A 17084-nucleotide genomic window follows, 5' to 3' on the forward strand; every position below is an offset into this window, starting at 1 on the left:
AGGAAGCCCTCCTGTCCAGCACCCTCAGGCCAATCCCTAAAACAAGCAGCAGTCTCTTCTTAGCTTTATTTTTATCAGGGTCTAGCTAAGTAATTTGTTCTCTGATAACTTCTCTTTCCAAGATGTAAGACAAGGAGGCCCTCGAGAGTGGAGCCCCAAGAGTGGAGATCGCGTATGGTTGTGGTTATTGCTGACTACTGTGTCATGCTGTCCTGGTACAGTAGATGTCCAGCAAACATCTCCCAACCGTGTGACTGAATGGAAGGATGCATTTCGGGCACTGAATCCCAGAGCTGTTCTCTTCCTTCGCTTCGGCCGCTTCAGCGCTCACACCCGCCTTGATTCTGCCTGCGTGTTTGCAAAGGCCCTGGTGGCATGTGCTTTGCGCACTAACAGCTTCCCCACCATGTAATAGCTTCCCTTTCTTTGACATCTTCACTTTATTATTCTAGCATATGCTATAAATTATTGTTTACTACTTTCAGGGGTTTATTGGGGGGGGAGTTGGGAATAGTAAACAAACATGCATATGAATATAAGAAAGGGAGCGGCCAAAGGGGAGGGGTTAGTGCTTTAAGCCTGCCACAGGGTTTGGGTGGAGCCAGCAGGCACTCGTCTGACTAAAGAAGAAAGACATGAACTTGTCCTCTTGTGTTGCAGATTCATTGCTTCTTTCCCTTGACTCCGCTGGACAAACACTAGGCACAGGTACCAATTCTTCCCCTCTATCATCTTCTCAGCCCTTAGTGTCGGCCATGTTTGTAGTGAAGCCTGAGGAGCTGGGGGTACGGGAGGAGGGCAAGAGACCCGCAGAATTATGGGAAGGTCCCCAGGGCTTCCCCATGGAGGGAGCAGGAGAGAGACACAATGTGAAGCAAGTGTCACTGAGCTGGGCATGGGGGTGGGGGGGCACAGGCAGAGACAAGTGGGTCTCCATGAGTTTGTGGTCAGCCTGGTGTACATGAGGAGTTCCAAGCCAGCCAGGGCTACATATGAGAGCCTATCTTAAAACAAAGCAAAACAAAAAGTTTGCACTGGGACTTGAGCTGAACGTTTTTCTCATGTAACTGTCCCATTCGGGGTGTGTGGTCTCTGAGCGCATGCCCTGTCTCAGAGTAGGGCAGAGGACTTTGCCACCAGCTCTGAGGATGATAGATAACCACCAGGGCTCACCTGAAGAACGCCACGCTGCTGGAGCAGCCCAGCTTCCTGAGGACGTGCCCTCACTGACACACCCATGTGCTCGGGTAGAGAGCTCCGGGGGTGGGAGTGGCTGTGCCTGCCTGTGCCAGTCACAGTCAGACACCCCCTCCCTTCCTGTGTTTACAGTGCAGGACATGCTGTTTGGCACACACTGTTTCGACCTGGACTCACTGAGGCCGGGAGGTGGCTGTCCAGGTCTGAAGCAGTCCTAGATACCTCAGTTCTGTTGGCAGAGCAGGAAGGACAGCTGCTTCGATTCCTCAGCTCCTGGGAGGGAGGGGGATGGATCTCAGAACAACTTTGTACCAGGGGAAGGGCATCTCTAGGTGAAGACGGTCCACTTCATATTGGGTGCCACCCTGAATACCAGGGAGAAGGGAGGCCTGCCTGTCCTCCGGAGGGTGGTTAAAGCTCGTTGGCTGACCTCATACATGATTCACTCGTGTTCACGAGGCTCAGGCAGCTGTGGTAGAGAGGACAAGAGGAAAGATCTTCCCACCATCTGCCCACCACGGGAAGATGTGTCTGTCTGGGTCGGGGCTGTGCTGGAGCTCTCTGTGTCCCTTGCTGATTTGTCCCTCACACTGGCTTTGAGTTCCCTGGTGTCCTGAAACACACAGAATGAACAATCCAGTACAGAAATGAGCAGCGCTTCTGAAAAGAGGTTGCTAGACCTATGGAAAGGTTTTCAGTTACTTTAGTATCCAAGAAAGTGAACTTTGGAATCCCACTGAGACATCATTACACATCCAGGGAGCAACAAAATGTGATAGCTTTGACAGTCCCTGTGTGGATGGGGTCATGATGGAGCAGAGGCAAGGCTCCACAGAGTGGGAAGTCAGGTTTGTATAATCACGTCAAAAAAGACGATGGTGATGTGTAGGTAAGTCTGAACCACGCACATCCTGACAGTTCCTCCTCCAGACACATTTGCTACAGGAATGGCTGCTAATATCTACGCAGATATATGTTCCACATTTGCCTTCATACCCATGTGTTTCAGGAGGGGAGAGCCACACCTGCCTGTGCTCTTGTGACAGTCACAGGCAGGCACACTCCCTCCCTTCCTGTATTTACAGTAAGACACACTAATTGGCACACTGCCCTTTGACCCAGGTCAGGGAGGTGGCCCTCCCAGTTCCAGGCAATATTCAGAATTGTAAGACCCCAAAACGACTCATATAGGGAACAGATGTGAATATGCAAATGTCATATTGGTATGGAGCAGAAAAAAATTGAGTGAGTTGCACATAGATTTGACAACAAAAATAAATAAGTTTTTTTTTTAATTTTGCCTTTTTCAATTTAAATTTTATTTCTTGAGACATGACCTTGCTATGGAATCCTTTCTGAAAGAGAACCCTGGCTTCTGTGGAACTCTCTTTGTAAGGCAGGCTTTTTTCAAACTCGTGGCAATCCCCTTGCCTCTGTCTGTAGGTTATATGCCCGTGCTGTCACACCTGGCTTTACGAGGTGCCCACACCTCTGGTTGGCTGTGGGAGCACCTAGTAGCTAAGGTGGCTTCCAGCTTCCAGCAGTCCTCTTGCCTCAGACTTCCAAGTGCTGGTATTGTAGATGTGTGCTACCAAGCCCTGCTCTAAGAGACCAAAAATTTTTAAACTTTTATTTATTTTGTTTCATTTTTGTGGTGCTAGAAAGTGAATCCTGAGCTTTGTGTATGCCAGGCAAGTATGCTACCACTGAGTTACACGCCCGACAATAATATGGATGAGTCTTTAAAAAGAAGATAGACAGTAGAGAATATATACTGGTTCCTATTTGTATGACCTTCAAAAGCAAAGTGAAACCATATTTGTTTAGATGCACAATTCAATGTTAAAACAGTAAGGACAAATAAGAGATTGAATCCCATCATAGCCAGTGGGAGCATCTCAGAACTGGAATGTTCTCTCTAGTGACCTGAGTAGGGGTTAGGAGAATATCCCCTTCACAGTAACTCGTTAGGCTGTACATTAACATTTTAATACTCTTCTATATATGCAAAAGCCATAGCCCAGGCATGCCACAAGCAGCGCATGCCTAGAAACAAGAGGAGGAGGGGACAGTTAATATTTATGGGGCATCACTGTGTGTCAGAAAGAGTTCTCAGCCCTTTCACTTCAGCCAAGTGAGATAGATGTTGTTATTAGCCCTCCCCACTTTCTCAGCTAAGGAAACTGACATACAGAGAAGGGAAGCTCCTTTCCCAGCATTAAACGGGAGGGAAGTAGCAGAGCTGGGCTTGAGTGCAGGCACTCTGGTTCAGTGTCCAAGCAGTCCCTGGTCTTTTCTCTCCTCATTAGTTTTCAAGGGGATTTTAGTGCTTCGCCTCCGTCTCTCCTGTGAACCAGGAGGTATAGTTCTTTCTTAGTCTGGGTTCCTGCTACTGTGACAGGACACCATGACCAAAAACAACTAGGGAGGAAAGGTTTGTTTGCCTTACTCATCCAATCATAGTCCATCACTGAAGGAAGTCAGGACAGGAACTTAAGCAGGCACAGAACCTGGAGGCAGGAGCTGGAAGCAGAAGCTCGGGCAGTATGTGTGGGGAGGCCAGCGCTGCTTACTGACTTGCTGCCCTTGGCTTGCTCAGCCTGCTTTCTTATACAACTCAGAACCACCTGCTGAGAGTTGGGATCACATGCAGTGGGCTGGGCCCTCCCACACCAGTCATTAGCCAAGAAAATGCCCACAAGCCAATCTCATAGAGGCATATTCTCTCTCTCTCTCTCTCTCTCTCTCTCTCTCTCTCTCTCTCTCTCTCTCTCTCTCTCTCTCTCTCTCTCTCTCTCTCGGTTTTTTTTTTAAGACAGGGTTTCTCTGTATTGTTTTGGAGGCTGTCCTAGAATTCGCTCTGTAGACCAGGCTGGCCTCAAACTCACAGAGATCCGCCTGCCTCTGCCTCCCAAGTGCTGGGATTAAAGGCGTGTGCCACCAACGCCCGACATTTTCTCAATTCAGAGTCCCTCTTCCCAGATGACTATGGCTCGTGTCAGGTTGACAGAAAACTAGGCAACACAGGCTCCTGGGTTTGTACATGGTCCACTGTGAAAGGGAAAAATGACTGAATCTCGGATTCTTTTCTATCTAACTCTCTTGTAGTAGAGTTTAGGTTGAAACTGATCAAAAGTCAGCTTTTTAAAAAAGATTTATTTATTACATATACACCAGATTGAATTGTAGATGGTTGTGAGCCACCATGTGGTTGCTGGGAATTGAACTCAAGACCTCTGGAAGAGCAGTCAGTGCTCTTAACCTCTGAGCCATCTCTCCAGCCCAGCTTATTTTTTTAAGATTTAAAAAACATTAAATTGCATAGTAGGTGGGTCTGTACACATGCATGCAGGTGCCCATGGTGGCCAGAGGCACCTCGTCCATCAGATGTCTTGGGTCTCCAGTCTCAGCAGTTGTGAGCCACCCAGCCTGGGTGCTGGGAACTGGACTCAGCTCTTCTGGAAGCACTGTGTGCTCTTAACTGCTGGATCGTCTCTCCAGCCCCAGATTTTTTTTAATGAGCATACAAAACAATGGGTTTTGTTATGACATCTTCACAGAGAGCAAATCATATACATCATATACAAACTCAGACTTAGAGCAGGACCCATTCCATTTTCCTGACGTCACCTGCTAGATGCCTCAGGTAGCTCCACCTTAGTCATGCTATCAAGGAACCTTGACCATCAGTCTTCTACCTGCATGGTGCCTGAAAGCAGGGGAGCTGGGCAGGTTCTCCTCAGTGGCCACTTGACTGTTTTATGTGGAAGGACTTGCCGTAGCATTGGGCACACCATATTGCCGAAAAGCTTTAGTGTCTTAGCAAAACGACTTTGGATTTAATCCCTATTTTATGTCCTTTCTTTCTCATGAGTAATTAAACGTAGGAAGGCAAGATTCCATCCTAGATAAGGAGTAGATGCACTCCCATGTGTCTGTTACCGAGTGCCGCTAATGGCTTGGACAGAATGCACTCCGTAGCTGTTTGAGACTCTGAACTATTAGTCATATCAGACAGGTTGGGAAGCATACCAGAACTTAATGTATTAGCAGACTGCCAGTTGCTTCCAGTTTTCCCTCAGTGTCCCACGTCCTGGAAGCCCATAGCCCAGCCATGGGCTCCGAAGAAACCATTCCAGGAAATGGCCTCTGACTGTGGCTTGGGATGGGTGGGGAGCGTTCCTTGGGCTCATGCAGAGGGGGAAATCCCACGGTTGTGCCTTTCCTTTCGTTTCCCTTGTGTGCAGCCGGAAGCAGTCCCACGGAGGTGGTGGAGGTGTTGACAGTAGAGGCATCAAGGAGTTAGCGGAGCTGAGGTCTCAAGAGGATGGGTGTGGGGTTCTGTTTTGTTGGGTTTTGTTGTTGTTGTTGATCCCTGCTTTCCTGCTGCAGTCTAGAAACTGCAGGACTGGGGCCCTGGCTTTTTGGCCAAAGGACCAAGAATGAGAGGACCAAGGAACCAGAGCTCACAGGGGAGACAACAAAGAAGTAGGGTGCTTGGGAAAGCACCTCCAAACAGAGGCTTCCGCGGTCCACCAAGGAACAGATGGCCTTCCAAGGGTCAGCTGGACATGGTGTCGCACACAAAAGACAGTCGAAAGGATTGAAAGTGCAGCCTAGTGAAACCACAACCCACAGAAAGCTGGTCAGGACTTGCTGCCCAAACCCAGCCTGCTCGATTGTCTCCTAAAACAAAGTAACACCCTCCACTGGATTCAAACAAGACCTCAGGTTTCATAACACAATATTAAAATAATCCAGGATATGAGCCAAAATTAATCATCTTATAAAGAACCAGAGAGATCTCAACTTGCATGGGAAAAGGCAACCAACTATTGTCAAGACGTGGGGACGTCTTACCAAACACTGACTAGGCTAAAAATGCCCCCAGAGTCAGGGCAAACACTGCTGAAACCAACAGGAAAGAGGAACATCTCAGCAAAAGCAGTCAATGAATAAACAGATACTGTAACTGAGTTCTTAAGATCTGCAAAAACCAGAATGTGGTGGTGGAGGAGGAGTCAGTGTACTGGTGGGGGGGTGCAGAAACAATCCAGTCTAGTCAGGTGGTGGTGATGGTGGTGCACACCTTTACTCCCAGCACTCAGGAGACAGAGGCAGGTAGATCCCGATGAGTTCAAGGCCAGCCTGGTCTACAGAGTGAGTTACAGGACTACACAGAAAAACCCTGTCTCGAAAAACCAAAAATAAAAAAGAAAGAAAGAAAAGGGAAAAGAATAAAAGAAAGGAAGAAACAATCCAATCTAAACTAAGTTAATGGCTCCTGGGGTCAGGGTGGGGGGTTTGCTCCTGAGCGGAGGCTTGTTTGAGAATGCCAGAGAATTCGCCAGCCGGGCAACGGGTGCCAGATGGAGAGAGTGCTCACCAGACAAACATTAGAAGACTGCATGAAACCTAAACTTGATGGCCAAATATCGTTTAAAATCAGTCCATGTAATCTCCCATGTTAATTATCTACAACAAAAACCTGTAGGATCTGGCCAGGCAGTGGTGGTACACGCTTTTAATCCTAGCACTCAGGAAGCAGAGACAGGTGGATCTCTGTGAATTCTGAGGCCAGCCTGGTCTACATAGTGAGTTCAGGGACAGCCAGGGTTACACAGAGAAACCCTTTCTCAAAAAACAAAACAAAACAAAAAAACCCCAAACCAACCAACCAAACAAAAATTGCTGTGTGATCCTGCTGACAGGCATGGCTGTCTGTAAAGTGCTTGCTTACATGCCTAAAGCCCTGGACGGCATAAACTAGGCTTGGTGGTACACGGCTGTTATCCCAGCACTTGGAAGGTGGAGGCAGAGATCAATTCAGAGTCATCCTTGGCTACATAGCAAGTTTGAGGTCAACCTAAGATACGTAAGATGCTATCTCAAAAATACTTTTTTAATTAAGCCAATTATATGACACCATCAGTTAAAGAGTGCTCAACAAATTCAACGTCTATTCTTGAAGAAGCAGCTCAGCAGTCAGAAAGGAACTTCTTTAAAAGAGGGTGAATATGATTAAGATACAGTGTATAAACTTCTCAAAGAACTAATGAAAGGTTTTTGTTTTTTTGTTTTTGGTGTTTTGGTTTTTTAAGAAAGAACTGTCTCTGTCCTGATGTGGGGCACCTGCAAGGAACTACACTCCACATGCCTGAAGTCAGGGTCCACTCCTGAAAGTTCCAGATAGTGGTTGAAGTGAGAAGAACAGGATGTAGGTTAGCAAGAAAGAAGTTATCTTCATTGATCACACATAGAAAATCCCAGAGAATATGCGAAATGTCCCCCAGACTCCTAGAGCTGTATGAGTTTAGCCAGATACAAGACCTAAGGTCAAAACACAAATGTTAATTGTGACGTTAAAACATAGGCAATGAACAAAGACTTTAAATGGTTTCTACCTCCCCCAAATCAGAGTACTTATGGATAAACACAGTGAATCACTTAGGGACCATCTGTAAAACACTTCCTCTCTCTCCTTCCCTCCTACCTAGTTCTTCAAGCCGCAAGCCCAGAGCCTTCACTGTCCTCCCTGCAGGAGACCTGCCTCCACTTCAGAATGGCTCCTTCCACCACTTCCTCCTAGGACCACTGTCCAAGGTCCTGGCTCCTCTGCCCTGGACCAGTAACCATTTCCCTAGGCTGCCTGCTGGTTTGTGGCCTCTCGGAGGCCTTTCTCAGTGCAGCGGGGCAGTCTTCTGGAACATAAAGCAGGGTGCTGCCTTGTTCCCACTGTTACATCAAACGCTGACCACAGTCCTAACTTACTTACCTCCATGATTTCACTTTGGTGTCCGTGCCCTTTGCTGCCCAACAGCCGTGGCGCTTTTGCTCCTTGAAGATCCCAGATCTCCTCCAGCCTCTGGGGGCCTTTGTTCTTTCCACACTGCTCTTACTTACCTCCTGCGTGGCATGGCTGTCTCCATTGCCCAATGTCACCACACAGGACTATTGCTTTATCCAGACACCAACTCCTTGTCTGGAAAGCTATGCCTCCATTCATCCGGAGCACGCACCCACATTGGCCATTTGCATTGTCAGTCTCCCCTACTAGACTGTGGGTGGCATTTGACCAAGGGCCTTGTGCATTTTGGTTAAACAGCTCTTGGCATTGTAAATCAGTTCCCAGTAAATATTTCTTTAAAAAAAAAAACAGGTGCATGTGTGTGAGTATGAGTGCATCTACACATGAACACACCACACACACACACACACACACACACACACACACACACACGAAATAGGGAGAGAGAGATCCCACTGTGTCCCCATTCTTTTTTTGTTTATTTTGTTTTGTTTTTTAAGACAGGGATTCTCTGTGCTTCAGGCCTAGCTGTCCTGGAACTCACTCTGTAGACCAGGTTGGCCTCAAACTCACAGATCCACCTGCCTCTGTCTCTGGGGTACTGGGATTAAAGGCTCTTCCATTCTTGACTGTTAATATGAAACTCACCTCAGACACAAATGTTAATGTGGCTTCATAGACTGCTCTTTGAACTGCTGGCCTTTTGTCTTAATTGGCATAAGCTACCATAATAAAATTGGTTTGGTGACTTGGAAAATTGAACATAGGAAATCCGTGAGATGGCTCAGTGAGAAAGATGTTTGCCACCATGTCTGATGACCTGAGTCTGATCCCCAGTTCCCAGTATGAAAGGACAGACTCTCCCCAGTAGTTATCCCCACATTACCATAACTGCTGTGGTACATGCATTGCCCCCACACACAAGCACACACTAAAAATTTGATTTTAGTTTTAAGTAAAACATTAGAGGCAATAATTCTCACTTAATAAATAATGATATGTCCATGCAGGAGAATAATATGGTTGTTTAAACTGAGGATTTAGAATTGAGCCTGGTGGTACACACCTTTAATTCCAGCACTCTCTGTGTTTGGGGCCAGCCTGGTCTACATGGTAAGTTTCAGGGCAGCCAGGGCTACATAATAGACACTATGTCAAGAAAGAAAAAAGATAATTAGAGCCTGGTATAGTAGCACATATCTGTATTCCGAGTGCTTGGGAAGTAGAAAGCCAGCCAGCGCTACAGGAGACCCTACCTTTTAAAAAAAAGATTATTTAAGGTTTTTTATTCATTGCCATAGAGCATGTCCTGGATATCATGGTATAAACCAGGATTTAATTAAGGCCATGTGTAAGTAGAACCATCGTATATACACATGCACATCCATATCATTGACAAGAGACTTCAGTAGCCACCAAAATGTAGCATTTTGCTTTAGGTGATGGAAATGTCATATGCTTCCTGCTTTACTGCTTATAAGATTTCATTTTTTTCTAACGTGGCTTTTTTTTTTTTTACGAGACAGGGTTTCTCTGTATTGTTTTGGAGGCTGTCGGTCCAGCCCGGCCTCGAACTCACAGAGATCCGCCTGCCTCTGCCTCCGAGTGCTGGGATTAAAGGCGTGCGCCACCACCGCCCGGCCTAACGTGGCTTTTTAACATTAAATTATTTTATTATCATCCTGTGAGTTTGTGTGTGTGCCGCGTGTGGCATGGGGGTCGGGGTCAGAAGACAGCTTTCAGGGTGGCTCATAGACTTGGCCTTGGGTCATCAGGTTTGCCTGGCAAGTCGTTTGCCCAGTCAGCCATGTCCCCAGCTCTGATTTGGTTTTTAGATTGAGTGTGTATTGTTTTGGTTGTTTTTTGGGGGGTGGTTCAAAACAGGGTTTCTCTGTGTAGCTTTGGAACCTGCCCTGGCACTTGCTCTGTAGGCCAGGCTGGACTCGAACTCACAGAGATCCTCCTGCCTCTGCCTCCTGAGTGCTGGGATCAAAGGCGTGCACCACCACTGACCAGCTGAGTGTGTATTGATTTATGACTGAAAAAAAATTATTGTTTTTGTCTGGAGAGGGAACTCTTATTTTTTTGATAATCTTAGTCCATTCATCCTTATAATAAAAATACTTTAAGCTATACAAGTTATAAATAAGACATTTATTCCTTGAAGTCTTTTGCTTTTTTGGGGGGGTTGTTTTTTTTTGTTTTTGGATCTTTTGAGACAGAGTTTCTCTGTGTAACAGTCCAGGCTGTCCTGGAACTCTCTGTAGACCAGGCTGCTTGAACTCACTGAGATCTGCCTGCCTCTGCCTCCCAAGTGCTGGGATTAAAGGCATGCGCCACTACCATCTAGCTGTAATCTTTGAAGTTCTGAAGACTGGAGAGTCCAAGATCAAGGAGCCAGCACATTCAGGGTCTGGTGACGGCTCATTTGCCAAAGATGCTTTCCCCCATCGTGTGTCTTCACAGAACAGAAGATGCAGACAGGATCCCTGAAGCCTGTGTTGTAAGGGCACAAGTGCTGTTAGTGAGAGTAGAGCCCTCGTGACCTATCATTCCATTACCACCCGCCTCTGCATACCGCTCTGCTGGGGATTTGCTTCCTCTATATGAACCTCGGGGGACACTCACTCATACCAAAGCAGTCAGGTTGGCTGCCCTGTCATAAGCTCCATGAAGTTTGAGGTGTAAACTGCAGAGTGGGTCCTGCTCTTTTGCCATGCTGTGGGAGGTGGGTGTAGGGAGGTCTCTGCTGCAGTGGGAAGCGTTTCTGCCTATGTTGAGAGACGAGTCCAGGGAGGTTCCACTCGCCGCAGCACCACACTAGCCCTAGCCCTGCCGTGGACAAGTCAGTCAGCCACAGGGGACTCTGTCCCGTCAGGAGAACTTGCCTCCCCCATAGCAGCACACACACACACATCCAGTTGGGACTGGATTTCAGTTTGTGAATATCTAAGTTATTTTCCTGGGTCAGTTAATTTAGTCTGGGTCAGTGGGAGTCTCTGTGTTTTATAAAACTGCTCTCCTATTTTAGTTTGTCATTGATAAATTGATCTCATGTTGTGGTTTATTTCCCCGGCTGGAGATAATGTGGGAGTCATTTGCACTTTGACCAGCCCCTCTTGCAACCTCTCTGACTCCCATGGTTCATGTTGACGTGGCTGGATCGTTGGACAAGGCCCTTGGGACAGGGAATAGAGAGAACAGAACCCAGTTGCTCTCATGCAGCTGTCCTAAGATGAGGGTCTGCTCTCCATGGTTTCCCGGAGAGCCCACGTGGACTGAGAAGGGAACGAGCAGCCTCAGAGTTGAGCCTGGCTGGCTCAGCAGCTTCCCTGCCAATCCACGGCTTGGGGATCTAAAGCATAGTGCATCCCCTCTCATCCAGCCTTATCTGGAAACAGAGGAGGGTTCGTACTTCGTGGGTAGAAGGATCAAGTTGAAGGTGCCCGGGGCAGCAGGAAGAGTGGTCAGCACACAAAGCATAGATGTCAGGAACCAGTAGCTCCCCTCAGTCTGTTCTCTCACTCTGCGTGTTTGACAGCCATTTGGACCTGTTGCCCTCTGTGTCCTCTTGGCAAGCCTTGACATAGAGTGTTTCTGTTTAATGTAGCTTTTATGGGAGGCTGTACAGTTCTTTGGAAGAGAAAGCTCTATTTGGGGTATGATAGTTCCTCCATTTGCTGCTGCGCCCTTTGCACTTGGGAATTCATCATAGCTGAGCTACGGAAGCCAATGACCATGAGAAAGAAAATGGATGAAACCGCTTCGTGTGTGAGTAGTTTGCCTGCCTGATGAACCATTTTGCCTATACGTGTTTGTGACTTAAGATTTGAGGATATCTAGGTGCATAGTACATACCTTTAATCCCAGTACCCAAGAGGCAGAAACAGGTAGATCTCTGTGAGTTCAAGGTCATCTTGGACAACATAGCCAGCTCCAGGCCAGTTGGTATTATACAGTGAGACCTTGTCTCAAAAAAAAAATGATGTGAAGAATTGTGATTATCAGAAAGAACCAATGGCTTTATATTCCCATAAAATACTGAACTTTATGTACCTCATTAGTTTTCCTCTAGACTGTTCTGGATGGGAGATACGGTTGTCATCAGTAGGGGTCGATAACTCAGTACTGGTTCCATGTCAGCCGGTGGGTATGGATGATGCTCTGTGGAATGAGAAAAGGAAGGGCTTACACAAGACTGACATGGCTTAGCAGGTTAGGCTCTGTATTAATTACTTTTCTGTTGATGTGGTAGAAACACCATGACCAAGGCTGCTTATAGAAGGAGAGTTTACTTGGGCTTATGGTTCCAGAGGGTTAGAGTCCATGATGGCTGAGTGGAAGCATGGTGGCTGAGGGCTCACGTATGGAACCACGAACAGGAAACAAATTGAACTTGAAATGGTGTGAACGTTAAAACTCTTACTGCCACTTCCAGTGACATGCCTCCCAAAGAGCTCCGACAAATGGGGACTAACTATTCAAATGCCTGAGACTGTGGGGACATTCTCATTCAAATCCATCAGTGCTATTAGCTGGAATTCCGTTTGATGCTCAGTAGCTGAGGCTGAGGCCTTGATGTCACCCCCACTTTCTGGAACTTTCATGAGGGTCTCCCGTTGCCTAGAATAGGACCTTGCAGCATAACATAGTTCTTCTGATTATTTCTGTTTCAGAATATAGGTAGAGTGAGAACATCTGAATTTCATTCTAAGATGAGGAAGGGAGTCGGGGTATATGCACAGGGCACTGAGAAAATATTTGTTATTATTGTTACAAAAATATTGAAGCTGTGCATTAGCTTAGGTTGTAAAAGCTAATTACATGGGGCTGGGGGAGGCTAGAGAGATGGCTCAGTCGCTAAGAGCACGTATTTTTCTTGCAGAGAACTAGTTTAATTCTCAGCCTCCACATCAGGCAGTTCACAACTGTCTGTAACTCCAGCTCTGAGGGATCTGATGCCCCTCTGACCTCCTCACACACAGACATACATATGTTACATAAATAATTCATAATAAATATTTTTAAAAACCTAAGTACATGGAACCCAAAGGAAATAAGGTTGGTTGTTATATTGTTTTCTTAAAGGCAAGTTAAACAGTCTGAAAACACAGTAGGACAGCAGGTCAAGTATATATATATGTATATATATATATATATATATAATGTATTTGTATCAAATTGTAAAAATTAGATATCCTGTGCATACTAGAGTATGCCTTTAATCTAAGCACACTGTGAGTGCGAGACCAACGTGGCCTACATAGTGAGTTATAGGCCAGCAGAATGCTATATAGTGAGACCCTTAAAAAAATCAAGATTAAAATAAACAAAAAATAAAGGGGTAGTTTAGAACATTAAAAATAAAATGATCATTACTAACCATTAAGCCAATCCTTGATATGCAATACTTATCATTTAACACACAAACTCATTTAAAGCAAAGACTGTAAGACACACTTTGACAATAGGTGGAAACACATACACACACACACACACACATATTTTACTTTTATGTGCATTTGTGTTTAACCTGCATGTATGTCTGTGTGAGGGTGTCAGAGCCTCTGGAACTGGAGTTACAGACAGTTGTGAGCTGCCATTTGGGGGCTGAGAATTGAACCTGAGTCCTCTGGAAGAACAGTCAATACTCTTAACGACTGAGCCATCTCTCCTGCCCCACAGGCCAAGTCTTAAGTGACCGTGACGTGTATTATTAGCTCAGTTGTGAGGTTTAGCAAAAGTTCAGGTGTCTTAGAATGGAAGAGATATTTTCATTAAATGTATCACCACAGTTTTCGGGGGGGGGCTGTTTTGTTTTGTTTTGTTTTGGAGGGGGACAGGGTTTCTCGTAGCCTTGGCTGTTCTGGAACTCACTATGTAGACCAGGCTGGCCTCAAACTCACAGAAATCCACCTTCCTCTGCCTCCCAAATGCTGGATTAAAGGTGTGCACCACCACTGCCCAGCCACAGTTGATCTTTTGCTTTTTCTGAAACAAAGCAACAGTGGTAACCTGCACTTGTCTCACTGGCATATTCTTTGTGGACACACAACTGGAATTTTGTTTTTGTTTTCTTTTGTGGGAGATGTATTTCTGTTTTGAGACAGGATCTTACCATGTAACTCTGGCTGGCCTGGAACTTCTGCGTACATCAGGCTGGCTCAAACTCGTAGAGGTCTGCTTGCCTCTACTTCCCGAGTGATAGAATTAAGGGCATCTGTGTACTCTCACATCCAGAAAAAATTTAAAATTTTTTAAAAGACAGAACTAGTTCTTGATGAAGCAGCTTATTTGTCTGTTTGTTTGCACTGTTGCAAATTGAAACCGGGGCCTCCAGAATGTCAGGCAAGTCCTCCATCACTGAGCTACACCCAGGTGCCCAGCAGTTCTGACATTCATTAGATTCTCCCCGTGAGTGCAGGTCTTTTTAGTATTCTGTAATGAAATAGGAAGTGTGCATTCCCAGGAAAAGTAATAGCAAGGAAAAGGCAGCCTCCCAGAACTTAACTTTTAATTAGACTACAATTGGGTCTCACTGTCTGTCATTTTCAGAAATGGCCGCTGCATGTTTGGAAGGGTGTGGGGCTCTCTGGCCTTCAGTTGGTTCATGGTTTGTAATTACTCACTGCAAATCTCCTGAATCCCCACTGGTTTTACGTTCTGATTTTTCAGTGGCTCACGTGTTTCCTAGTATAATGACAGCAGACCAATTGTGTTTCCCTAGTAGTTCTGTTCTTGCTCAGTAAAGGTTCCTTATTCGGTACATACACACAGTTTGCCCTTGGGGACCTTCCAGGAGTTTGTATGAATTCTCTGGGGTGTTTTTACCCCAGCACTTTATATGACTCTTACTGTAACTCAGAGGCATACTTAATCCCCTTGTAGGCTCCATGGCAGAGTTGATGACTTACTTCAAAGACTTCCAGAGTCTGAAAAAGCACTTTTCACTCACAGCTCTGACCTGGTGCAGGTGTGGAGAAGGGAAGAGCCTTGCATCCCCCAGGCCACTTCCTACTGGGAGCAAGGCCCAGGACACATGTGTGCAACTTGGTTGGTGGATTGTGTTATCCTGCGCTTTCTGGCCTGGCTGAGGCAGGAGACCTCAGTGTGCAGCCGATGGCTTGCTGCTGTGGTGTCTGGGAGAATGCCTTCCTTCCACTGCTGCGCCAGACGCTTGCTGCTGATGGACTCAGGAGCCCCAGAATCTTCTGGCATTAGTGCAGATTCGTGCTCAGGGTGGTGAGACTTGGACCTTCCTGCAGGCTCCCCCAGAGGCAAGTTGACCCTGAAGCATTGGTATGCTCAAAGTCTCGGTTCCTTTGTGGGCAGCCATTGGCACTCAATTCCCAGAACTCATCTGTGTAAAGTGTGAAGCTCTGGGAGGCTTTTGTGGAGGAGGCTCCAGTTCAGGCTTTTAGAAATGATGTGCTGACAGGTCAGACGTTCTCAGAGGGAAGCCTGGAGCAAAACTCAGAACATGTTTGGTTTTGAGACAGGGATCTCTGGGTAGGCCTGGCTGTCCCTGGAACTCGCTCTCTCGATCAGGCTGGCCTCAGACTCACAGGGATCCACCTGGCTCTGCCTCCCCTGTGCTGGGATTAAAGGTATGCGCCACCACCACCCAACCAAAAATCAGAATTTGAAAATAGCAGCATAAGGGGAATGAAACAGAGAAGTGGACAGTTATGCCTAAAGAGTCACAGAAAAGTCTCATTGGGTAGGTGTCCACAATGTCATCACCTAGATGGGCTGAGAATCAGAACAAGGCAATCTCTGCTGTGACATATGATTGACCCAGAGAGGCTGCAGACTGTGCCTGCCACTGCGGCCACCGCTAGCATTGGCCTCTCACCACAAGTAAAAATGGACAGAGAATCCAGGTCCCAGGCTAGTCCTCGGGCTCCCCCAGTCACACCACTCATTCAACATATTTATTGAGATCCAAATCTGCACCAGACCCCGTGTTAGGTGACAGAGATGCAGGGGTGAGCTCTTCCTCATGGAAGTCAGCAGTGTAGCAATGTTTAAGTATGACAGCAGCAACTGCTTTGGGCTAATCTTTAACGAAGGGAATTTATCAGCAGGGCCCAGGCACCTATAGGATGAAAAACCTAGTCAAGTGCTGGGTGCTCAGGAATGGCAGCTCTGCGGATCCAGGTTGCGGGAACAAACGGTCCAATTCCTCAGCATGGTTTTCCTCGTGCTTGTCAATAACTTAAGGGAGAAATACAATCCAGCAAATCTAACTCGTCATGTGCCTGTGCTGTGGGCACACACCCTGCTGACAACCCTGACACTTGCCTGTGATAGAACAGTTCCCTGCAGGAAACCAAGAGATGGGTTTCTAAAAGAGCACACGACCAGTGAATTTGCTCTCGAAGCCCCTGGGCAAACAATGGCCAAAAGGTGGTGAGGTCTGCGGGTTGGGTGGAGACCACAGAGGAGTGGTGGTGCTTAGCTTATTACAGATGAGGTCAGCAAAGGCAGGACCTCCCAGCATTCCCCTAACACATCAAGCACAGCAGTGTATTCCTCATTGTGCTTTCCAATGCTGTGGTGAGACTCCAGGACAAGCAAATTGGGGAGGAACGGGTTTATTTCAGCTTACAGCTTATAGTCCATCAGTGAATTCAGGGCAAGAACGCAGAGGCCATGGAGGAGTGCTGTTTACGGGCTTGTTCAGCCACCTACCCCGGGGTGGCACAGCTTCCAGTGAGCAGGACCCTCCAGCATCAAGAACATGGCCCACAGACTTGCTGCAGGCACTGCAAGGGAGGCATTTTCTCAGTGAGTTTACGTCTTCAGACCCTGTCCGTGTCAAGTTGACAAAAACTAGCCAGCACAGTGCAGCCGTGAGAAAACCCAGAGAAACCTCACAGGACTTCCTCAAGTACTCCACAGTGCTTCTTTTTTGTTTGTTTGTTTTTGTTTTTCAAGACAGGGTTTCTCTGTGTAATTTTGGAGCCTCTACTGGCACTCGCTCCGTAGACCAGGCCGGCCTCGAACTCACAGAGATCTGCCTGCCTCTGCCTCCCGAGTGCTGGGATTAAAGGCGTGGCCACCAACGCCTAGCAGT

At 46.8% G+C, this 17084-nt stretch overlaps 1 protein-coding gene across 4 annotated transcripts in view; it reads left to right on the forward strand.

Moving 5' to 3' along the window:
• St3gal3 (ST3 beta-galactoside alpha-2,3-sialyltransferase 3) overlaps positions 1-17084 on the forward strand; it is a 218164-nt gene that overhangs the window by 91110 nt on the left and 109970 nt on the right. For 3 of the 4 annotated variants that reach the window (XM_005083888.4, XM_005083887.4, XM_005083889.4), the window contains exon 3: positions 661-708. The exons of the other annotated variant lie outside the window; for it this stretch is intronic. In XM_005083888.4, the coding sequence (XP_005083945.1) occupies positions 661-708 (48 nt within the window). The remainder of the gene's footprint in view (positions 1-660; positions 709-17084) is intronic. 4 annotated transcript variants of the gene reach the window in all.

This window comes from Mesocricetus auratus, unplaced genomic scaffold, assembly GCF_017639785.1.
Source record: "Mesocricetus auratus isolate SY011 unplaced genomic scaffold, BCM_Maur_2.0 Super-Scaffold_100014, whole genome shotgun sequence".
In the NCBI taxonomy this organism is placed as follows: Eukaryota; Metazoa; Chordata; class Mammalia; order Rodentia; family Cricetidae; genus Mesocricetus; species Mesocricetus auratus.